This window comes from Balaenoptera physalus (assembly GCF_965194825.1).
Source record: "Balaenoptera physalus genome assembly, chromosome: 17".
NCBI lineage: Eukaryota > Metazoa > Chordata > Mammalia > Artiodactyla > Balaenopteridae > Balaenoptera > Balaenoptera physalus.
Window position 1 is genome coordinate 84,574,999 of NC_138895.1, and position 24,162 is coordinate 84,599,160.

General features: G+C 51.5%; 1 protein-coding gene across 1 annotated transcript; it reads left to right on the plus strand.

Moving 5' to 3' along the window:
* Positions 1 to 7,043: 7,043 nt before the first annotated feature.
* ZFP41 (ZFP41 zinc finger protein) lies at positions 7,044 to 20,738 on the plus strand. Its single transcript, XM_082433459.1, has 2 exons — positions 7,044 to 12,136; positions 18,586 to 20,738. Exon 1 carries the CDS (start codon positions 10,734 to 10,736, stop codon positions 11,328 to 11,330), a length of 597 nt encoding a protein of 198 aa, XP_082289585.1. The 5' UTR covers positions 7,044 to 10,733; the 3' UTR covers positions 11,331 to 12,136; positions 18,586 to 20,738.
* Positions 20,739 to 24,162: the final 3,424 nt, after the last annotated feature.

Here is a 24,162-nt window from a genome sequence, read left to right on the forward strand (position 1 = left end):
CCCACCCGCGGACAAGGAGGGGCACGACTGTCCCAGAGGCCAGGGCACGGGAGCGGGAGGGGCCCCGGGCGGTGGGCCAGCCTCCGGGCCTCGGTGCTCAGGCCTCGGGACCCTCCAGAGCAGGCCCTTCCCCCTGGGCACGTGCAGGCGCTCGGCCCCCCCGAGGGCCCCCTTCAAGAGCCTGATGCTGGAAACTTCCGGAGCCTGGTGGCCCGAGGTAAGGGCTCTGCCCTGCAGCTCAGACGCCCTTGAGGCTTCCCGGCTTTTCCAGGGTGACGTGGGGACCAGGCGTGAGATGCCTGCCGGGCCTCCAGGTTGAACTGGCCTCTTCCTGGCTGAGGGGCCTTGGCAAGAGGCTCGGCCTCTCTGTGCTCAGTTGTCTCTCCTACGAAACTGCAGAAACACGGAGCCCGTCTCCTGGCATCCCCGTGGAGGCTGGCGGGGTGCCGGCTGCCAGGCGCTGGTGCACCACCAATGCCAGGGGTGAATGCCATGGTCACTGCTCTGACCCCGGAGCTGTCCCTTGGGGGGCTGCTCTGAGCTCCGAGCTGCTGTCCCTTGGGTTGGGAGGGTTCCTCTGGGCCCTGCACTTTGGCCTTTGGAGGCAGGCCTTCCGTCTCTCTTCCCAGCATTGGGTGGACCCGCTCGCCCTGCTCCCTTCCAGGTCCCCTGCCCCTGTCCCACCCCCTGGCCCCCTTGAGAAGGGAACAAATGAACCCAGTGGGCAGAGGGACCCCTTCTGCACCCCCTGGGATCCCCTCAGGCCCTGTGTCCCCACCCAGCCCTGGCGCTGGCAGCAAGCTCAGGCAGAATGCTGTGTTCCCTTCTTTTCTGGGCTCACCCGAGCTGCCAGCTGGACGAGGGGCTGCGGGAGTCCTGTCCCAGTGGGCAGTCCTGGGCATCCCGCCCCAGCTCCTTTAACGTGGTGTTTTCTTTGGGACTTCCTTTCTCTTAGCGCAGGAAGCAGATGGCCATGGTCGCATTTCCTGTCCTTGTTCGCGACCATGAGAACTGGGTGAGGACGAAGCAGTGACCCCAAAGCAGGACATTCCTGAGGACAGAGATTCCCGGCCTTCAGCCTTGGACAGACCCAGCGGCGCCCTCCAATGACCACCGGGGTTTGCAGAAGCCGATGGACTCGGGGACTGGTCAGCCGTGGGAGCTGAGCGAGACCACCGACTCCCACCCAGGCACACAGTCCGACCAGGAACTCTCCGGAAGGGAGGGGAGTCACAGCGATGTCACTCGAAGACGTCAGGCCTGCACACATCAAGGGCTCCTGCCTGAGAGCGGGTTGGGGGGAGGCCCACTTGGGGATGCAGAAATGTGTTTCAGTGTCAAGGATGCTGACCAGACCAGAGCCGCCCTCACCCATGGGACCAGGGTGGCTCTGGGCACCCAGAGTTGGAGAACTGGGGCGGGGGCTATGCTGGAGTAACGTGGAAAAACCTCCCCTCGGGGTGCCCCCTTACTCAGCCTCATAATCCTCCCAGAAAGAAACCCAGGGTACGTGGCAGGGGCGGTGGCACGTGGGCTCTCAGCCCTGCAGAGCAGGCGTCCTGGAGAGGAGCAGCCCCGTGAAGCCCCAACCTCAGAACAGCCTCGGGCAGGAAACCGCTGAGTGCGGCGGCTGCAGGAAAGCCCTCAGCTCCGGACTGCTTGTGAACCACCAGCTAATGAAAGAGAAGCTGTACGGACAGAACACAGCCTCAGAGTTGGGAAAATTCCCAAAATAACCAAAGGGGAGTTGGGAGGGGCTGTTCTAAACAGAGTCCATTGGAGGAAACTGGGAGTTTGAAGTTTAGTGGTTTTTCATTGGCTGAGCTGTTGCCAGGCGGGGAGAAAATCTTCCTTCCTCCTGTTGGGTCTGCAACTGAGGTGGAGTGACAGGGTGTGAGAGCTCCCCGTTCTGGCCTCCTGACTCCATTTTAAATGATGTTTCTGTTCATTAAATTTCACAGCAGTATTAAAATAACAGGAATCTAAGACCAAATATGTCCACAACCCCATTGCTTAATCAAATTACGTTTTCATGCATCCATATACTTACTTAAGTTTTGAATCGTCACAGTTAATTCTGCATCTCTATTTTAATATTATAGTGTGTCTTTTTTCCACTTCGGCACAACTTTATTTCTCCATTCACCTTCCCTCTCATTTTGCCTCATCTCCATATACCCCATCTGGTAGCCAAAGTTAATAGAGCAGCAAACTACATCCTGCAGGCCAAATCCGGCCAGCTACCTGTTTTTGTAAATAAAGATGCACTGAAACACAGCCACCTTATTTGTTTACATTTTGTCTATGGCTAATTTCACACTTCCAGGGCAAAACTGAATAGCTACAACAGAAGCCATCTGGCCTGAAAAGCCTAAAATATTTACTAGATGGCCCTTCACAGAAAAAGTTTGCTGGCCCCTAGCCTGGTGTGTGTGCCTCCATACCTTACTCCGTTCTCATATGGACATATAGAAACAAATACATGAATATAGGTTTTGTTTTAGCCATTGTTTGCTTTTATAATAAAACTTGCTTTCTTTTTACTTAACAATATCTTGAGGACAGTCATTTTGCATGTGTGTGTGTGTGTGTGTGTGTGTGTGTGTGTGTGTGTGTGTGTGTGGTATGATGATTAAGAATACAAGCTCTGGAGTCAGAAGCTTGGCTCTGCACGCACTAGCTCTACGACCTCTGGAAAATTGTGTGACTTCTCTGTTCCCCAATTTATTCAGCCATGTCATGGAGATGTTATAGTACCTAAATCATTGGGTTGCTGTGAGGATTAGATAACACATGTAAAATGCTTAGAACATTCAATAAACTCTTAGTAAACATCAGCTATTATTGTTCATTCAAAAATATGTATTGAGGAAATTCTGCATAGTTGAAGTAATAGCAGCAGCATAAATCTGAATCTTCTAACATTTCCTTCAAAATATCAATAAAGAACAAAAAAAACGACAGAAAACTCATGCCCTAGGCGTAACTATAAGACAGAAAACATCCGAACTTTGAGTTACCTGTAAAACAAGAAGCAAGAAGGGGAATTTAAGATCCTGTGAGACAAAAGAAAGTTTTCAAAAATCAAACATCACACATCCTTTCCCCACTGACACCCCTCTTCCACAAACAAAAGCCATCAGGTAACGAAACTATGCTTTTTTTTACATTGACACAAGAGGTCCCTCTTGGGCTAGGAATCTTGTAAAACAACCCATACCTCTGTACACAGAAATGCAAGGGTGAGCTCACCATCTCTCCAAAACCACTACGCAAAGGGAGAGAAGATGGGGATCAAACAATTCAGCTCATGAAAATTCCCAAAATAACCAATAGCAAAATAGAAGGAAACTGTAACTCCAAACTGAATCAAATATCTGCAAGTATTTGGAGATATGGAAACAAAGGGGGAAAAAAACTTGAATCAGAACAGAAATGAACAAAAAGCAGGAAGAAATAAGGGAACTCAGGAAAACATAGAAGAAAAATCAATAACCAATCAGAAATGAAGACTGAATGACAAGATGCACAAGGAAGAACAGATTTGAATGAAATTAATAAGGAAAGCAGGAAAATAACAAAGAGAATTTAAAAATGAAGAAGTAAAAGTGTTAGAGAGAAAGTGATCAAAATGGAAGACAGGCAAAGAAGAGATAATGTATGGAAAACTGGAATTCCTGAAGAAAATAAAACAATGGAAAAGAACTAAGACTTAAAACTATAATCCAAGAAAAGTTTCTGGAAATAAAAGAAGACCTAAATCTACATCTTGAAAGGGATCACTAGGTACCAGGAAAACATAAGCCACAATGACCAAGTCTGAGACTGCCTACAAAAACTGTGAGATTTTGACGATAAAGAAAAAGTCAAGGTTCCCAGGCAAAAAGGTCAAATACTTTCCAGGAGCAGAAGAATTAGACCAGCATCAAATTTCTCAAAATCCACAACAGTAAGCAAAGCGACAATGGAGCAGAAGTTTCAAAAAAAACAAGAAAGGAATCTGTGAACCAAGGGTTGTATATCCACTCACACTCTGATCTTACAGGAGCTCAGGGATCCTGTACCTTTGAGCCCAACATGAGGGATGTACCAGAAGCTTCATCCAACCAAGAGATGACAGGAACGTCAGCAAAAAAAGATGGATGGTATGATCATTTAATGCCCTGACCTTGGGTCTAACATCAAAAAAAAGTGAGTGGTGGGACTTCCCTGGCCATCCAGTGGTTAAGACTCCACGCTTCCACTGCTTGGCCCAGGTTCAATCACCGATTGGGGAACTAAGATCCCGCAAGCCATGTGGCGTGGCCAAAAAAAAAAGTGAGTGGAAGAACATACTTTATATGTATTTTCTGACCAAGTAGAAATATGTAACTTCTAAAATGTGAGGAGGTGGGAGAGAAGGAGGTGGGAAATCTCCCTGATTGTGTATCGGCGACAGTACAAGTTAGGATAACATTCAATCTAGGTGAGCACAGCTCTTTCCTGCTGAGCCAAGCTTGCCTCCCATGTGCCATTTCGTGTCCTAGAATTCTCTTCTCCCTGTTAGGTCCCCACCCATGACCCCCACATCAGAACACATGCGCCTTGTATGCAGGTGCCCGGGCTACAGCGCCCCACCGAGAAGGAAGCCGATATTCTGGAAGGTGAGCATTCTGAGCACTTGGCAGGGGCTTGGAGCAAAGGATGCTCCAGAAAAAACTCCAAGGCCCCCAGCTCTCCTCCTCACAGAGGCTGCCCCCGTGGAAAGAGGACTCCCTTCCTCCCTCATCCCCCAATGTTGCTGTACATATTTATAGGGCAGCTGGTGGTGAGGGGGGGTATCGTCTGGGTGACAGCAGGGCTTCCTGGCTGGGGAAATGGCCTCTGACCAGACCTTACACACCAATGCTGTTGGCATCACCTGGAGCTCCTGGTGGACCAACTCGGCCACCAAAGGGGGGCTGGAGGGAGCCACCAGGGCCACCAGGAGGCCAAGATTTGTGTCTCTCCTCAGAGACAGGAGAACTCCTTTCTTTCTGCTGTGCTGCTTCTTCTCAGTCGCATTCTCTCTGTCCAGCCATCAGTCACTCAATAATATTGATTCTGCACCAGCTCTGGGCTGGGCCGTGTTTGGGGTCCTGTGGATACAAAAGTGAATAAGGTAGGTGCTGATCCAAGTCATAGGTGGTATGTAATGTGTAGAGACAGACGCACAAGCAGAACAACTCCACATAAAGTTGCAAAAGTAGGACAGAAGCACACACTGAGGGCTGAACTGAGCAGAGTCTTGGAGGACAGGTCAGTCAGGTGCAGGAAGGCGGGAGGGTATGCCAGGTGCAGGGGAGCTCAGGGCCTGAAGCCCGGGCCTTGCAGAAATGTACACTACTTGCTAGGGTCTCATGGAAGGGCAAGCAGTGGCAAGAGGGTGGCCAGCAGGTTGCTGGAGGGCCAAGGTAAGGGGACTTCTCAAGCCTGTAGGGGGAGCTCTCACGCACGGCGTGTGTGGGACCAGCATCCCATCCCTTGTGCTGTGGGACCAGCTCCTCCCAACTCCCCCCTTTTCCTTCCTTCTAGATTTGCCTATGGTCCACCATAGCTTGCATTTCCTGAATTGCAATTCCTCTGGCTATTCCCAAATAAACTTGCTTTTGCTGGTAAAATACCTGGCTATTATTATATTACTGAAGTTGACAGTAGCAACAAAGAAGGAAGCAGAGTTGAGTTTGGTCTTGAATATTTTAAAATCGAGGTACCTAAAGCTCCTGCAAGGGTGAAGTCCAGGAGAGAGCTGGACAGCAGGGGCTAGAAACAGAGATACGTGGGAGAAGGCTGTATCTAGGTGACATCCGGGTCAAGTGCCCATTCGTTGCACTGCACATAATGAGACCCCACCAGAAAAAGCAAAACCGTGCACCCCCAAAGACTTGATTTTCTGGCGTGGGAAGGGAAGATGAACATAATAAACACAATAATAAGGAAATTACATAGTATGTTAGAAAGTGGAATCTGCTATGAAAAAAGTGCAGGGAAGGGTGAGGGCCAGAAGGTGGAGAAAGAGGCAGAATGCTGTGGTATTACCGAATGTGACCCCCAACAGTGCAGGCAGCACCCAGGATGTGCTCCTAGCCAGCGGACTACAGCAGGGGTGACAGAAGGCTGCTCCTACCGTTAGGTCATATGAGACTCCACCCCAGTAGACCGGGGCCAGAGGCTCTCCACTGACCCTGAAGGAGCATGAAGAGGGCCACATGGCAGGGAACTGTGGGCAGCCTCTAAGACCTAAGGTCAGCCTCCCAACAGCCCAGAAAAAGCTGGCCCTCAGTCACACAGCCACCAGGAAAGGAAGCCTGCTAACAACCACATGAGTGTGGAAGCAGATCCTTCCACAGTCTCGCCTCCAGCTGAGAACACAGCCCACGGACAACATGACCGCAGCCTTGACAGACTGAGCAGAGGACCACCTAAGACTCGCTGGACTCCTGTCCCACAGGAACTGTGATATAACAAACACGTATTGTTTTAAGCTGCTAACCTTGTGATAACCAGGAAACTAATACACACAGGGTAGTCAGTGGTCATGGGTTCCCTCTAGGAGGTGAGCTCTCAGCAGGCGGAAGTGGGAGTGAGCCAACCAGACAGCTGGGGACAAGAGTCCCAGGCAGAGGGAGTGGCCAGTGCAACTGAACGCAGGCCACAGCGTGCCTGCTGCCTCTAAGGAACTCAAACAGGTGGCTGGCGGAGAGGGCACGAGTGAGGGAGGGGGCTGGGGTGAGTGGGGGGAGCCACAAGAAGAAGGAAGGGGGTGCGGGGAGAGCGAGGAGGGGCTGAAGTGAGTGATGGAGTACAGGAGTAAGGGGGCACAAGAGTAAGGGAGCGGGTGCAGAGGTGACTGAGGTGCAGCTAATGCGGGCCGGTGGCTGCGTGAGGGGGCGTGTGGGACCCCAGCAGAGCGGGAGGAGGTGGCTCGGGGGCGGAGTCCTCCGTGGCGCACCACCGAGATGCTGGGGCCTCGCCAACTAGAGCGGCACCGGAAACGGCCGGCTGGGAGCGGGCTCTTCCTGCGGGCACCGAAGGCGAGCAGGCGGGCAGGCCAGCGGGGATCGCCTGAAATGGGAAACCAGCTGAGGGGCGGAGCCCTCCCGGGAGCACCACAGAGAGGCCCGAGCCCTCGCCTCCTAGAGCGACGCAGGAAGGGGCGGGCCCAGAGGCGGGCCCTTCCGGCCGGCGCATGGGCGGGGTTGCTCGACTGTGCAGCTTCCCGGCACTGGGTAGCTGGGCTGCGGCGGGGCTCGGCGACGAGGCGTCCCTCCCGGCCCGGGAACGCTGCGAGGGGCGCGCCCGCCCCAACCTCCATGCAGGAATTCACTGGGTCCCTCTGGCGTCGCGTGGGCCCCCCGCCCAGAGCAACGGCACTCCTCTCTCGGCTCCTGGGCGCCGCGGGGAGGAGGGCGAGGCTCGAAGACCAGCTCCGTGCGGATCGAGGTGGAGTCCCCGGGCCCAAGGCCGGCGAGGCTCTGTCAGGCGCCCTCTCCTCGGCTTCGACACCGCTGCGGGCCCACAGGCGGGCCCGGGGCCCACAGACTGCTTGGGTGCATATTTGCCCTTGGATCTCCCACCACTAGTAATCCAGTCTCTCCCTGAGACCCCGGCTTCTGAGGACAAGTGAGGTTACCACGGAGTGTCCTGCTGCAGGGGGATACCCAAAGCTTCACGTTACAAGAGGCCTGGCACAGAGAGTGAAGGAGCTACACTGAAGTCGCACAGCAGGTACCAGCACCCCGGCCTTTAGGCCAGGGTTCTCGTCTGCTCTGGCAAGGTGGATTGAGTTTTCTGCGTGGCTGTAGCAGTCACCAGGCCTACAGGCCTGTGAAATGAAAAGACCAAGACAATGACCTCAGGTCTACGCCGCTTTTAATAATTAAGTATTTTATTCCTTGGTGTGCACAGGATTTAGAGAAGTGAGTACGTCCAGTCTCTGCCATTAAGCACCTGCCAGCTTGAGTTAGGCAGACAAGACGATTATCTAGAATGTTTCCTGAGCAGCAGTATGTGCAGGCTACAGCCAAGTAACTAGGGATTCAAGGATGAAAAAGACACGATCCTTGCCCTGAAGAGCCCTCGCCTCATCGGGAGACTGCCGCATCAATGACAAGCCACACGTGGAGTGACAGGAGTCCTGGTGGGGGAACAGTTCTTGGAGCACAGCCGGCAGTTATCAGGCTCAGTGGGTTCGAGGACCACCCCTCCCCATCAAGTGGGTCAGCACAGAGCCAAGCTGAGTTTACACCTTCCCTGGAGAGCCGTGGGCTAGAGGGTTGATGGCACTTTCCTGTTGGTTCTTGGTTTTCATCTGTTTCTTACTAACACTACACCTGAGCTCAAACTCCAGCCTGGCTGACTGGGGCCGTGAGCCTCTGCCCTGGTTCCGCCTACCTCCCCAGCAGAGATGCTCCCGTATTTGTGCATGCTTCGCTCAGCCTAGGTGGCCTTCCGTCGCCCTCAGTTCTGGCTCTCACCTGATGCTGAGAGCAGCCTCCTCCCAGAAGCTCCCTCCAACAGAGCCTTCAGAGAAGGACGTTTACCTGAAACCGAGTCAGGTGTATCTAAACATTTGCATTTAGAAGAAACCAGACTCTCAAACTCTTGTCAAGTTGGGAAACCTGTCCAGTCATTTTATGCGTTGCCTCTATGCATGGGAGAGTGGATGAAAGCCCAAGTACCCCCTTTAACTTAAATGGAATTCAAAGCATTTGTACCTCAAAACGTATGTCACTTGGAACATTATCACCCAGAGCACCACATTTTAGGGTGAGACAGCCTGTCAGGATATGGACCTCCCAGTAGATCGGGTAACCAGCACAGGCCGTGGGAGGTCTTCTCAGGGATGATTTGGGGACTCAGAACACGATCTGCTTTCTCTGGAAAGCGCTTTCTCCTAATCTTGAGGAGCATTTCTTTTGCTAGCGGTTAAAGAGCCTGAAGTTTGTCAAGGCTTTATCCTGGAATTGCACTAGTTAGCGCTGAGGAAAGAGGCAGGTCAACGAAGCTCAGAAATAATACGAAAAAGAAATAGATGAAGGTTCTTAACCAATGAAACATGAGCCATGCTGGTGATGCTTCTACAAGCACCTGGACCTGACCTATCACTGGGACCACCTGATTCCTGTTTGAATTCGTGGTGAAATTGGGATTCTTTTAGATGGGATTAGAGACAGAGAATGTCAGATTTTTTTAGACAATGCAAGCAAGATCGTAGTTGATGCTTCCCTGGGGTTTTGGCCTTCAGTGGATGAGTTGGCTCCAGTTAAGTGCCACAAGGAGAATGGGAGCCGGGTAAGGGAACCAGCGAGTGGGGTCAGGGAGGACTGCCTGAGAAGGGCCCTCAGAGCAGAGCTCTGAATGAGTGAGGGGCCAGCACCACCAACACCTCCTCTCAGGACCTGTTTCTAGGAGCAGCCAGGCGCTGAGGCAGGAAGGAATGTGTGGCAAACCTAAGGATGGCTGGGGGAGTGGGGAAGCACAGGGGCAGCAGTGTGAGGGGAGCCAGTGGGGATTTGGGCAGAGATGTGATGGGGGTTCACTGGCTGCTCTGTGGAGGATGGACCCAAGGGAGGGCCAGCGTCAGGGTGGGAGCAAGTTTCATCCAGCTCAGAATCCAGGCTCCAGGTGATGGGAGGTACCTTCCATGAGGGTCACATGTGGCTCCCACAGCCTGTAACTCCAAAAGCACGTTGTCTGGTCCCAAATACAAGAAGTGGAGAAGGAGGAAGTAAAGGGCGGGGAAAACTCCAATTTGGGGACCATGCGGCAGTCGTTGGTCCATGGTACACATGAGTCCTACTGGACGCAGGTGTGGAGACACCAGCCCCTGGCAGAGGAATAAGAATTCCTTGGTTGGGACTTCCCTGGTGGCGCAGTGATTAAGAATCTGCCTGCCAATGCAGGGGACACAGGTTCGAGCCCTGGTCCGGGAAGATCCCACGTGCCGCAGAGCAACGAAGCCGGTGCGCCACAACTACTGAGCCCGCATTCCACAACTACTGAAGCCCACGCACTTAGAGCCCGTGCTCCGCAACAAGAGAAGCCACTTCAGCGAGAAGCCCATGCACCACAACGAAGAGTAGCCCCCGCTCGCCACGAGTAGAGAAAGCCCGCACACAGCAACGAAGACCCAACGCAGCCAAAAATTAATTAATTAATTAATTAATTAATTTTAAAAAAAAAGAATTCCTTGGTTAGCAACTGAGTAAACGACGATGCCATCTACTGAGATGAGGAAAACTGGGAACAGTGAGGTTGGCGGGGGTGGGTTTCTGGGAAATAAGTGCTCTGTTTGGTCATGTCCAGCCTGAGACTCGTTAGATGTCCAGGTGGGATACGTGAGCAGGGAAGGGAAGGGGGCCGTGTTCCCATGCCTCCCCCACCCCTTCCCTGCCCATCTGTCCCTTCATAACTCAGCGCTCAAAGACCTCACGGCTGTGTTCCTCCCAAACACTCGTTTAATGTAATGTTCATGGTCTTGTTTCTCTCCAGCCTCAGAAGGGTTGTTGGTGCTCTTCTCTTTGTTGCAGAGTTTCTGTTCCAGAGCTGCAGTTACCAGCTTGGGAAAATACAGTGTTGTGTCTAAAGCAAGACCTTTCTGAAGAAGTGGAGTTACAAGGAAATTCGTAAGGCTGGAGAACTTTGCTGCTGGTCGTTCTCCTTGGCCCTTGCTGGCTTCCAGTGGTCCTTCCTCTCTCCTGGGGACAAGAAGGATGGAAAAGCCCACAGGCAAAAAAAAGAAGGCACAGACCCCAGAGGAAGAAGTACGTTTGCAGAAGGACTCTCCCAAGGAAGATAAAGCATCTAGGAAAAAGAAGCCAAACCAGAGATCCACTTTAGCCAAAAAGCACAGTAAGGAACCCAGCCTGAGTCGTGAGGATGAGGAACACATGTTTGAGGCCTTCAATGCTTCGTTTAAAGATGACTTTGAGGGGGTTCCTGTGTTCACCCCCTTCCAGAGGAAGAAGCCCTACGAATGCAGCGAATGTGGGCGCGTCTTTAAGCACAAGACGGATCACGTTCGCCACCAGAGAGTCCACACTGGAGAGAAGCCGTTCCAGTGTGCGCAGTGCGGGAAGACATTCAGGCACAGCTCCGACGTGACCAAGCACCGGAGGATTCACACCGGAGAAAAGCCCTTTAAATGCAGTGAGTGCAGCAAAGCCTTTAACTGCGGTTCGAATCTCCTAAAACATCAGAAAACCCACACTGGAGAGAAGCCGTACGAATGTAAGGAATGTGGGAAAACCTTTGCCTACAGCTCATGTCTTATTCGCCATCGGAAACGTCACCCACGGAAGAAGCACTGAGCGTGGGGAAGCCATCCAGACTCGGAGCTTTGTGCCCGCGAGAACTGTCCTGGCAGGCCTGCCTGGGGGTCCTCCTCCCCTGGCATCTGATCGGGCTGGGGTCCTGCCGTCACCAGCAAAACCGCCCCAGCCAGGTCAGCAAACACCAGTGTGGCCGGAGACCTTTCTGGTCTAGAGAATCTCCGGGGCAAGACATCATGATAACAAGGCAGCTCCTCACAGCTGTGGCACCAGGGAGGCAAGTGTACAAACTGCTGTCCAGGGAACAGGCTTCAGACCCGAGCACGGCCAGCACCTCCCACTGCCGCCTCCGCCTGTGACTCCCATGCTGGCTTCGGCCCTCCCACCGGCTCCTTTGAAGACTGAGCTGCAGATCCTTGGCCCACTGGGTCCCAAGTCCACCTCCGTGCAGCCTGGCAGGAGGCCTGTGGCCCTGAGCTGGATGGCAGTGCTTCCGCAGTGAGCACTGGGGACCCCACTGTCGCCTTGGCTGGCTGTGGTGGTGGTGCTGTGCTTTGTCCTCTGCCTTCCCTCCTCTCTGGAGAACCATTCCTTGAACTTGGCCCCTGCTCCCAGGAACTGGGCTCTCTGTGTGTCCTCCCACATCAGCCATCACCCCAGCTGAGCAGCCTGACTTAACAGGTGGACCACTCAGGACACTAAATGCTGCCACTGTGGGAGCTTCCTGCCCTGGCCATGTGGGGCCCCGGGATGTTGACGGCAGCTTGGATGCAGCCTTTGCCTGCCGTGCGGCCTTTCAGACGCGAGACGGTGGGCCTGCCCCCCAGGGCCAGCTCTCCGTTCAGGTTAGTTCCACTTCTCTGTGCTTGGCCCCCGGGTTCCATCCTACCCCCTTCACATCCACATGCTGTGCCTGCCCTTGGCTTCCCTCCAAGAGTGGTCTGGATGGGCCTGCATGTTCTCCTGGGCGGGGGTGTGGTTTGTCCCAGAATTTCAGCACAGTATAAGAGGGGCGAGGTGACTGTCATCCGGGAAGTAATAGGGCTTTTTATCAGGAAAATGTTGATACCTACATTTTCAGCTCTTTGGACCCAGAAAGCTAATAATGGCCTTGGTCCTGGGGGCTCCTCCATCAGGAGACAGGAGAGAGTGCTCCCAGTGGAAACATCCCTCCAGGTTAAGATTCTTACTCTTGTTCTTTCTAAAAGCTACGACGTTATAACAGCTCTGCCTGAGCTGGCACCTCCGCTTCACAGCTCGGCAGGCCCTCCTCCTCCCCCGACAGGCAGGCCCCAGGTGTGACCTGTGATCCTGCTCTCACAGCCCCGGAACTGGAGATGTGATGAGGCAAAGTTGTTCAAACAGGTGCCAGGGTCTGGCTTAGGGAAAACACACCTGTGATCCTGGGTGGGGAAAGGTTGCTATAAAGGAGGTCACTGGGACATTTGGCAAACGTTGAGTCTAGACTGTCCACAGGGGAGGGGGGGCACATCAGTGTCAAAGCTCCCTGGTTTGATGGCCTGCAGCCATCCCAGACAACGTCCTTGTCATGAAAGATGCATGCTGAGGTCTTAAGGGCCACAGGGTCATGACATCTGCAGTTTGCTCTCAAAGGCTGAGCACAGAAGCAATAACAACAATGCAGATTGGCAGGTTGACAAACATTTCTGTTAAGGGACAGATAATAACTGTTCTTGGCTTTGTAGCCGTAAGGTCTCTGCCACAACTCAGCTCAGCCATGACATGCAATAGCAGTCACGGCACAGAAACGGCCAATAAGGCTTTACTTACAGAAGCAGACAGTGGGCTGGATTTGGCCGGTCCCAGATGAAGGGTATGTGACACGTTCCAGGGGTGTCTGCATCTGCTTCGGTTTGGTTTGGTTTTTATTTATTATGGTTTATAATATACCATGATGGATATATTGTTATATATAAAATATAGTATAAATGTACCATAAATTACAACACATCCTATGTACTATAGAAAAATTACCGTTTTCTATGTTATTATGTTTCCACGTTAATACCAATGGGAAGCATGTTTTGTGGCTGCATGATGACCCATTAAATTAAAAGCTGACTTAGCTGTCTCCCAACAAAGGCACGTAGGCTGTTTCCAGTTTAGGTCATTATAAACAATGCAGTAAACATCTTTTCCACATTTAGGGCCAACAGGACCAGTTGCCAGAAATGAGCTGACAGGGAGATCATTCTGGCAAATACCTTCCCCCAGGTTGTGCTGCATAAGTGCCCCAGCAGTGCACAGACAGCAGATGGGTCTTAATCTCGCCAATTTGATAGAAGAAGCATTCTAATCTGGTGTCTTCTAGAGAGGAAGCAGGTGGCAAAGAGCGTAGTCTCTCAAGCCAGGGGTTACTGACTCGACCCTCGTGCCTTGGAGATGTGGGACCTTGGGCCCGTCCTTCACCTCCTTGTGCCTATGGTTCCTCAGAGGTGACTCGGAGGCACTGACAGTGCTCAACCTGGTCAGTGACTGTGTGTGACCTCAGTGTCGTGCTGACCCCCAGTTCAGCCACTGTCAGCTCTGGTCACGTGTTAGTGTCCTTAGTGAGGGGACAGGCATGAGAGGTGGCTGTGCAAGCAGACAACCGTCAGTCCCTCTCTCAAGAGAATGAAATCAACCAGGAAAACAAGAGAGACATGAGAAAATAAATCACACAATCAAACTAAAATCAGTCCACCGTCTTTTTTGCCTCCTGTCATTTTGGCGCAGACAGACAGGCTCATTTCCCATTTCTTCTGAGTTAACCATTATAAAACCACATCACCACCAAGCACTGAACCCAAATCTTTCAGATAAATCTATTTTGATGGGGTTTTTTTGTTTGTTTTTGTTTTTGTTTTTTTTTTTTTTGCTATTGCTCTTCAAATGAAACTCAAATTCCCGAAAAAGAAAACCTTCTAAGTAGCCTGAGTCAAAGAAGAAAAACATGGGCTTCCCTGGTGGCGCAGTGGTTAAGAATCCGCCTGCCAATGCAGGGGACACGGGTTCGAGCCCTGGTCCAGGAAGATCCCACATGCCACGGAGCAGTTAAGTCCGTGCACCACAACTGCTGAACCTGCGTTCTAGAGCCCATGAGCCACAACTACTGAGCCCACACGCCACAACTACTGAAGCCACCTGTGCTCTGCAACAAGAGAAGCCACCGCAATGAGAAGCCCGCGCACTGCAACAAAGAGTAGCCCCCGCTCACCGCAGCTAGAGAAAGCCCGCACACAGCAACGAAGACCCAACACAGCCAAAAAAAATAAATTTTTTAAAAGAGAGAAGAAAAAATGTAATGAAAGTTATAAAATACTTAAACCTGGATGATAATGAAAATACAACTTGCCAGAACTTCTGGTGCAACTAAAGCCAAACGGAAATTTGTAGCCTTATGTGACCAGCAGAAGAGCTGAAAATCAACAAGCTAAGCATACAACTTTAAAAGTGAAAAAAGGCCAACAGAATAAACTCAAAGTAGAACGGAGGAAATAAATTATAGAAATTAATACAACTAATGGGAATGGATACCATGGAGAGCATTTTTTTTAATAGTAATCTTTTATTTATTTATTTATTATATTTATTTTTGGCTGTGTTGGGTCTTCGTTTCTGTGCGAGGGCTTCCTCTAGTTGCGGCAAGTGGGGGCCACTCTTCATCGCGGTGCACGGGCCTCTTCACTATCGCGGCCTCTCTTGTTGCGAAGCACAGGCTCCAGACGCGCAGGCTCAGTAGTTGTGGCTCACGGGCCTAGTTGCTCCGTGGCATGTGGGATCTACCCAGACCAGGGCTCAAACCCATGTCCCCTGCATTAGCAGGCAGATTCTAAACCACTGCGCCATCAGGGAAGCCCCATGGAGAGCATTTTTAATAAAAGTTGGTTCTCTGACAGGACTATGAAAATTGACATTCCTTGGCAGTGGGATCCAGAAAGGGAGAAGGAAGGAGCAAAGGAGCTATTAGGAGTGAGAAGGGGAGGATAATGGCAGATACATCAGAGATTAGAAGGATAAACTGTCGAACCAAGAGATGTGAGAACTCAAATGAAGTGGGTTATAGAAGAAAGATGAGTTACTGAAGCCAACTCGAGGAAATAGCCTGAAGAATCCTCTAACCAGACAGATTGCATTCATAGATGACATAAATTCATAGATGCATAGACGACATAAATTGCAGACAAAGGAACACTCCCAAATTCATTCTACGAGGCCACCATTACCCTGATACCAAAACCAGACAAAGATATCACTAAAAAAGAAAATTACAGGCAATATCACTGATATTATGCAAAAATCCTCAACAAAATAACTAGCAAACCGAATCCAACACTACATTAAAAGGGTCATACACCATGATCAAGTGGGATTTATCCCAGGGATGCACGGATTTTTCAATATTCGCAAATCAATCAGTGTGATACAACACATTAACAAACTGAAGAATAAAAACCATATGGTCATCTCAATAGATTCAGAAAAAGCTTTTGATAATATTTAACACCCATTTATGATAAAAAAAGAAAAAGAAAACTCTCCAGAAAGTGGGCACAGAGGGAACATACCTCAACATAATAGAGGCCATATATGACAAACCCACAGCTAACATCATACTCAGTGGTGAGCAGCTGAAAGCATTGCCTCTAAGATCAGGAACAAGATAGGATGTCCACGCTGGCTACTTTTATTCAACATAGTTTTGGAAGTCCTAGCCACAGCAATCAGAGAAGAAAAAGAAATAAAAGGGATCCAAATTGTAAAAGAAGAAGTAAAACTGTCACTGTCTGCAGATGACATGATACTATACATGAAAATCCTAAAGATGCCACCAGAAAACTGCTAGAACTCAATCAATGAATTTGGTAAAGTTGCACGATAAAAAATTAATACACAGAAATCTGTTGCATTTCTATAACAACAAAAGATCAGAAAGAGAAATTAAGGAAACAGTCCCACTTGCCTACATATCAAAAAGAATAAAATACCTAGGAATAAACCTACCTAAGGAGGTGAAAGACCTGTACTCCGAAAACTACAAGATGCTGATGAAAGAAATCAAAGATGACACAAACAGATGGAAAGATATACCATGTTCTTGGATTGGAAGAATCAATGTTGTGAAAATGACTATACTCCCCAAGGCAATCTACAAATTCAAGGCAATCCCTATCAAATTACCAATGGCATTTTTTGCAGATCTAGAACAAAAAAACCTTAAAAGTTGTATGGAAACAAAAGACCCTGAATAGCTAAAACAATCTTAAGAAAGAAAAACAGAGCTGGAGGAATCAGGCTCCCTGACTTCAGACTATACTACAGAGCTACAGTCCTCAAAACAGTATGGTACTGGCACAAAGACAGACTTATAGATCAGTGGAACAGGATAGAAAGCCTAGAGATAAACCTACGCACCTATGGTCAATTAATCAATGCAAAGGAGGCAAGAACATACAATGGAGAAAAGACAGTCTCTTCAATAAGTGGTTCTGGGAAAACTGGACAGCTACATGTAAAAGAGTGTAATTAGAACATTTTCTAACACCATGTACAAAAATAAACTCAAAATGGATTAAAGACCTAAATGTAACACCGGATACTCTAAAACTCTTAGAGGAAAACATAGGCAGAACGCTCTTTGACATAAACTGCAGCAAGATGTTTTTGAATCCACCTAGAGTAATGAAAATAAAAACAAGAATAAACAAATGGGACCTAATCAAACTTAGAAGCTTTTGCACAGCAAAGGAAACCATAAACAAAACAAAAAGACAACCCACAGAATGGGAGAAAATATTTGCAAACGATGCAACTGACAAGGAATTAATCTCCAAAATATAGAAACAGCTCATGTGGCTCAATATCAAAAAACCCAATCAAAAAAATGGACAGAAGACCTAAATAGCCATTTATCCAAAGAAGACATACAGACGGCCAAGAAGCAGATGAAAAATGCTTAACATTGCCAATTATTAGAGAAATGCAAATGAAAACTACACTGAGGTATCACCTCACACTGGTCAGAATGGCCATCATCAAAAAGCCTACAAATAATTAATGCTGGAGACGGTGTGGAGAAAAGGGAACCCTCCTACACTGTTGGTGGGAATGTAAATTGGTGCAGCCACTATGGAGAACAGTATGGAGGCTCCTTAAAAAACTAAAAATAGAGCTACCATATGATCCAGCAATCCCACTCTTGGGCATATATCCAGAGAAAACCATAATTTCAAAAGATACATGCACCCCAGTATTCATTGCAGCATTATTTACAATAGCCAAGACATGGAAGCAACCTAAATGTCCATTGACAGAGGAATAGGTAAAGGAGATGTGGTATATATATACAATGGACTATTACTCAGCCATAAAAAAAGAATGAAATAATGCCATTTGCAGCAACGTGGATGGACCTAGAGGTTATCATACTAAGTGAAGTAAGTCAGAAAGAGAAAGACAAGTATCATACGATATCACTTATTTGTGGAATCTTAAAAAAAAATGATACAAATGAACTTATGTACAAAGGAAAAATAGACTCACAGACTTAGGAAACAAACTTACGGTTACCAAAGGGGAAAGGTGGGGGGGAGGGATAAATTAGGAGGTTGGAATTAACATATACACACTACTATATATAAAAATTGATAATTGACAAGGACATACTGTATAGCACAAGGAACTCTACTCAGTACTCTGTAATGACCTATATGGGAAAAGAAACTGAAAAAGAATATATATATATATACCCACACATATATTTATGTATAACTGAATCACTTTGCTGTACACCTGAAATGAACACAATATTGTAAATCAACTATACGCCAATATAAAATAAAAATCAAAGAACAAAAAAATCTATAGCAAATTAAACCTTAAGGTTAAATGTTAAACGGCATTCTGTTTGAAAACAAGAGCAGTACAGAGTTTCTGCCATCACTGTTAATATTCACGCGGATCTCCCCGGACCAGGGCTCTAACCCGTGTCCCCTGTACTGGCAGGCAGATTCTTAACCACTGTGCCACCAGGGAAGTCCCAAGTTTTGAAGCACTTTCCTTGAAATCTTGTTGCCACCCAGGGTGGGATACACGGGTTGAGCCACAGCCCGTGCCCCCTTCCCCACTTTGCTCTCCTCCAGCCCCCGTGGCTGTTATCCCCACCAAATACCAGTGTCCGCGTGTCCATGTGCCCAGAGCCATGGCCTTATTCACACAGTTGGCTATTTCCCAACTGTTGATAATTTCCAATTATCAAGCAGGTGATAATTGCACTTCTTTATTTATTCAAAAGGTATTTCTCGTCCTTTTTCGGTTGTGAAAGCAGATCAGCCCCAAAGCAAGAAGTTCCTGATGAAATATGCATAAAAAGGAACCTCAAAACTAGCAAAACTTCCACATTCCTGAGCTCCAGGGAGGAACAGAGATCAAGAAGGAAGGGAAGAGAAAGACCATGGTGAGAAAGGACACCCCTGCGGTCCACATGCTAGGCAACAGGAGGGGCGTGCGGGGACACGGGGCGCGGAGGGCTGTCACTGCAGGGCGGGCGCTGTCACTACAGGGCAGGCATTGTCACCGCAGGGCAGGTGGCCGGGCAGCAGACACTCCACCCTCGGGCAGTGCCTGCCATCGGGTCAGGTGGAGGTGGAGGGAAGTGTTTCGGCTGAGAGGCCCTGTGAGAGCAGTGAGATGAAAAGGGCACGTAACTGCAGGGAACCGTCTGGAGGTTCTGAGGCGCTCAGCTCCCCTCCCTCAGCTGTAGGACAGGCTCCAGGTGGAAGCAGCTGCCGGCCAAGTCAGAACCTCCTTGGCTTCGGAGCTTGTCCCGACAAATGCCCTTCAGGGTGTCCCCTCGCCGCTGAACACAGGAGAACTGTTAAAGCAGCGACCGCAGAAACACGTCAGGGCACCTGAGTCACCGCGCAGGCTCCCCGCTGCCGGGGCCAGCACGGAGAGCGCTGGGACGGCATGACCTGGCGTCAGAGCGAAGGCACAGAGGACCTTGAACGGACGTGGGGACACCTGCGGATGTCCCGGGGACGTGACGTCTGTGGTGCTTCGTGCCAGATCCTGTGCTCTGAGGGAAGCTGGCGGTGCGGGCCACAGAGCAGGCGGGGCTGATGGGCTTCGGCCCAGGTCGCCCTCGCCAGGTCCATTGCACCCCTGGGGAGGCTCTGGGCACCAGCATGTCACCTGGGCTTTATTTCTAATGGCCGCTCATGTCTGTCCCCATTTTGGGCACCAAGATGTGATCATTCCTTTCTTCTGCTGGTGAGCTAGACACCAAGATGCACTGCAGAGTGACGCTGGGCTGGCCTGGGCCCTGGGGGCAAGGCCAGGGCTCCGAGTCGCCCTGCTTGCAATGGAAGCCCCTGGTGCTGGGGCACTTGGGCATTTGCTCTGGAGCAGCACAGAGAGAGGTCACGGTGAGGGTGGGGTTTTCACTGAGCAAAGATGGAGGGGTAAAGCGGGTGTCTCCGAGGCCCAAGGAAGCAGTGTTGGGACCAGAGAGGGAAATGGCGGGGGACAGGGCGGGAGTGACCCGGGATCCACTGCCTGGGGTCAGGGCTGTGCTCTGAGAGGCAGCCGGTGCCTTCAAGGCCCCCTGCCCCGAGCTCGGAGTTCACTGTCTCCTGGCTGCTTCCGCACAAACTCCAGCCACCTGTCAGCGAACCCGGGAGCCAGAGGTCCCCCCCTTGACCAGAGCCCCTGCAGGATCCAGGCCCGGCCACAGGGCGAGGCTGACGCTGCAGACTCCACGGATGGGGGTTTCCAAGGCCTGAGGACAGCCGTCCCTCGGGGTGAGCTCCCGGCGCCCCGGCCCCAGTGCCCACAGCGATCCCGGCACTGGGCGGCCCCGGTGTCAGGTACGCCCGACACACCTGCGAGCTCCCTGCGGCCCCGCGTGGCCTGTGTCCCTGCAGCCTCACCCACGCAGCACTCTGGTCCTGTTTGCCTTTAGTGTCCTGCCTCTTGGTGTTACTGCGTGTTTGTTTCCTGGAGAGCTTCAGCACTGGGGATGCTGGTCTCCTCATGCTCCCCTGGGGGACCGAGGTGGCCATGGGCTATAAACGCCTATGCACAGCGGGTCGCCTTGGGCCTGTGCTGGGGCAGACGCTTTCCCCTGTCTAGTGTTTCCGACTGTTATTTTTAGTCCTAGAAATGCAACTTTCCAACTAGTCAAATTTGTTGAACTTTTACTTTATTTTCACATCCTTCAATCCGTGGAAAGCAAGTGTGGTCTACATTTGGGGTAGATGTTCTCTTTTGTTCTCGCCTCGCTTTCCCGGGGCTTGCTTTTCACGCGGTGTTCTCTTAACCCAGACGGGTGTTGCGCTGGTCCGCACGTTTCTTCCCAGATGCCCTGAGCATCTGTCAGTGCTTCCTTGTCCTGCTGCCTCTGGATCTTGTTTTCTCCTACAATAAACATCTGTTCTGACCTGTTCACTGCATTCAGCTGCTCTCCCCACAGTCAAGATTCCCCAGGGAGGTGCCACTGCCTCAAGGGAGAGACCATCTCCCAGCTCAGGGTCTGGCCCAGGCCTGCAGAGCCAGAGTCCCAGCTGGTCACTGCCTCTGGATACGTCTCTTGGGGGCCGCCTCATCTTAACCAAACTTGTAAGAGACCAACACACAAATCAGAAAAGGAATGTGCTGGGCTTCCCTGATGGCGCAGTGGTTAGGAATCCACCTGCCAATGCAGGGGACACGGGTTCGAGCCCTGGTCCGGGAAGATCCCACATGCCGCGGAGCAACTAAGCCGGTGCACCTCAACTACTGAGCCTGTGTTCTAGAGCCCGAGAGGCACAACTACTGAAGCCTGTGAGCCACAACTGCTGAAGCCTGCGGGCCTAGAGCCCGTGATCCGCAACAAGAGGAGCCACCGCAATGGGAAGCCCGTGCACCGCAATGAAGAGTAGCCCCCACTCGCCGCAACTAGAGAAAGCCCGCCCGCAGCAACGAAGACCCAACGCAGCCAAAAATAAAATAAGTAAAATTTAAAAAAAAAGAAAAGAAAAGGAATGTGCTAACTTAGGATGGGCGTGACCCCTTGCTGCAGCAAAATACCGTGTTCCTCAATAGACACCGCCTCTCTGAGCCTGGATACAGGTTCCCCTGCTATCCAAAAGCAGAGCGTTCCTGTGACACCTTCCAAGGCCGAAATGGCATAAAGCGAAGAGGCACTTAGTTACCTTGTTAGGACACATGTTGCTCACGGCGCACAAGACAAATCAAGAGGAAGCGCAGACACCCCCAGACGCGGTTCGCAGCCCTGGCAGCTTGGTGCTGAGTGTAGTTCCAAAGGAGCTTGGCAGGGCCACTCTCGCTGCCTCGGTTGCAGCTGCTGCAGAACAAATGCTGAACGCTGTTTTCACTTTTTGGCTTTATTCAAAAAAAGCTAAAATCCTGTTTGGATTTGTCGGAAAACAGGTACTAACGTAGGTCTCTTGTAAAGGCAAAGTGGTGTAAAGCGAACTTTCCAAAAGCAGGGGGACATTTTTATCTGGGAAACAAAGTTAGGCCCTGTCGTTGCTTCATGCCTGCAGTGTGACGTGACCTTGCCTGCCCCCAGACCCTGTAAGCACCCCGTTCAGGTCCTGAGCTCTGACGTGCTCTGTCAGTCCTCGCCTCTGTGCCCCTGCTCACTTTGCCTCTCTTAGAGCAGATGTTCTCACGAGGGGCGATTCTGCCCTCAGGAGGGGACACTGGCAACACCTGGGGACATTTTTTTGGTTGTCACAACTGAGGGGAGGTGCTATTGTCAGCTGCGGGGGGCAGGGAAGCTGCTCAGCGTCCTAAAGAGCCCAGGATGCTGAGGGTGGGGACGTGAGTTAGATCCGTGGCTTAGGCGAAGGGCTAAAGAGAAGATTCACGAGGCCAGAGAGAGAAGAGTAAGCGCTGTCGGCTGGAGGTTTCAGAAGCTGGAAAATGAGGAGAAGCAGCTTTCGGCAGAAGCCTACACACTTGACAAGGTGCACATTCAGGCTGAGAAGGCTGGCAGGGCCTGGGGATGGGGGCCCGGGTAACCCTGACAGTGGGGCAGAGGTGGTAAGAAAAAGGGTGATTGGCTAAAAGTCTCCACGGGAGTAATTAGAACCCCTGAGGTCTCCCCACCCTCATGGGAAACAGAAGGCTGCCCCCATCCCTCTAAAACTGAACCAGCGGGACAGACTGAAGAAGAGAAAGGGTGAAAGTCCAGCCCACGGCCACCGCTGTCCACCATCGGGGAGGACGCATCCAAGGAGAATTAGGTTGTGTGCATTTCCATCACAACCCCCCTCCTCTCCCCTGCCATCTCCCCGTCTCCCTCCTGCCTGAACCCCGAGGTGCCCTCATGCCCCACAGCCCAGGGGGCAGCGAGTACTGTCAGTTCTGCCGCCCACACGGCCCCCACCGAGCCTCCTCTCCATCTAGCCCATCTCTCCCCTTCTCTCCTGCCTCCCCACGGCCCCAAACTGTTCTTAAATGCACTCCTCACTCCCCTGCTCGGGACCTGAGTGGCTCCTGGTGCAAGAAGAATGAAATCCAGGCTCCAAATTGGCTTCAAGCCCGCTGTCCAGCTTGTTCTGTCCCCCCTTTGCTCACCACACTCCAGCTTGCCTAGTCTTCCAAATCCGCAGGGACACTCCACGATGCCTCAGGACCTTCGCACATGCTCCTCTGCTTTAAACGCTCTCACCTCCAGCTTTTGTGTGACTAGCTTGCCCTCCTCCCTCCCTTTCTTCTCTGATGTCACCTCCTTAGCCCTTTGGGGCAGGGACTTGTCCTGTTCCACACTGTACCCCAGCCTGTGGCCCAGGGCCTGGTACCAGGTCAGGCAGAGGGGGGCGGGGGTAACTCTTACAGAACCTACAGGACTGGGGTCCACCGGGAGCAGGGCAGGTTGAGCAGGTAGCTCCACTATCTCCACCTCTAGTCTTTGGTGGGAATCAGCTGCTCCAGGTGTAGGCACCTTTTCTCCAGCCCCAGGCATGCTTCAGCCTCTTTCCCAGCTCTCGTCTTGGTCTCACCACCCACCAAGCACGGCCCCCCCCCCCCAGACACTTGGTCCTTCACACGTCCCTGATCATCCAGTTTTTCTGCTGCCTTGGCATCCGCCCTGGGACCAGATGTCTCTTCCTCCCTGATGAGATCCTCAGGCCTGGGGCTGTGGCTCCGCCCTTGCTGTCTTCCTGTCCTCTACCTGCCCAGGCTCAGGGGTAGCCATGGGCACGCAGCCCTGCCGGACGTCCATCCCTGGTGGATAGGTTCATGGAATCCTCCTCCAGCTGTTTTCAGGAAGAATTCCACAGAAAGCTTTTGGGAACATCTGTAACACACCCCTCAGGCCCTAGAGTTTGGGAGCACACTTCAATGAAAGGGCAGTTTAGGGGGTATTCGAGACACCCCAAAAAAGGGGGGAAGAATGTCTTCAGCAAGTTCCCCAGCAAATGATGGCCGTCCATCCTGGGGAAAGAAAGATCCCTCCAAGGATGATTTGGGTGGAACTTTTCATATTGCGGAAGGGAGAATTCCAGGGGCTAAAAGAATACGTGTGAGATCCAAGCCTCGCTCTGCAAGGAGGGATGCGTGCCAGACGCGCGCTGCCCTGGAAGCGTGTGGACCGGAGACCGCGAGCTCCGCAGACGAACAAGGGGCGGCCGGCCTCGACGGGCTCCGGGCTCTGGGCTGAGAGGGCGCAGGCGGGTCCGCGGCACGCGAAGGGACCTTCCCGGCCCCAGGCTCTCGGCGCGGCTGCGGTGGTCAAAGGCCGCAGACACGCTGTCGGACACCTGTGGGGCGGCCCCGCTTGGCGAGGGCCCACGCCCGCCGCCTCCGAGGTCACCAAGGCACCGGTCCTCCCGGGACCTAGAGCGTCCCGGAAGTGCGC

Excerpts from the sequence above, each read along its gene's own strand:
- ZFP41 (XM_082433459.1), top strand. The coding sequence starts at position 10,734 with ATGGAAAAGCCCACAGGCAAAAAAAAGAAGGCACAGACCCCAGAGGAA.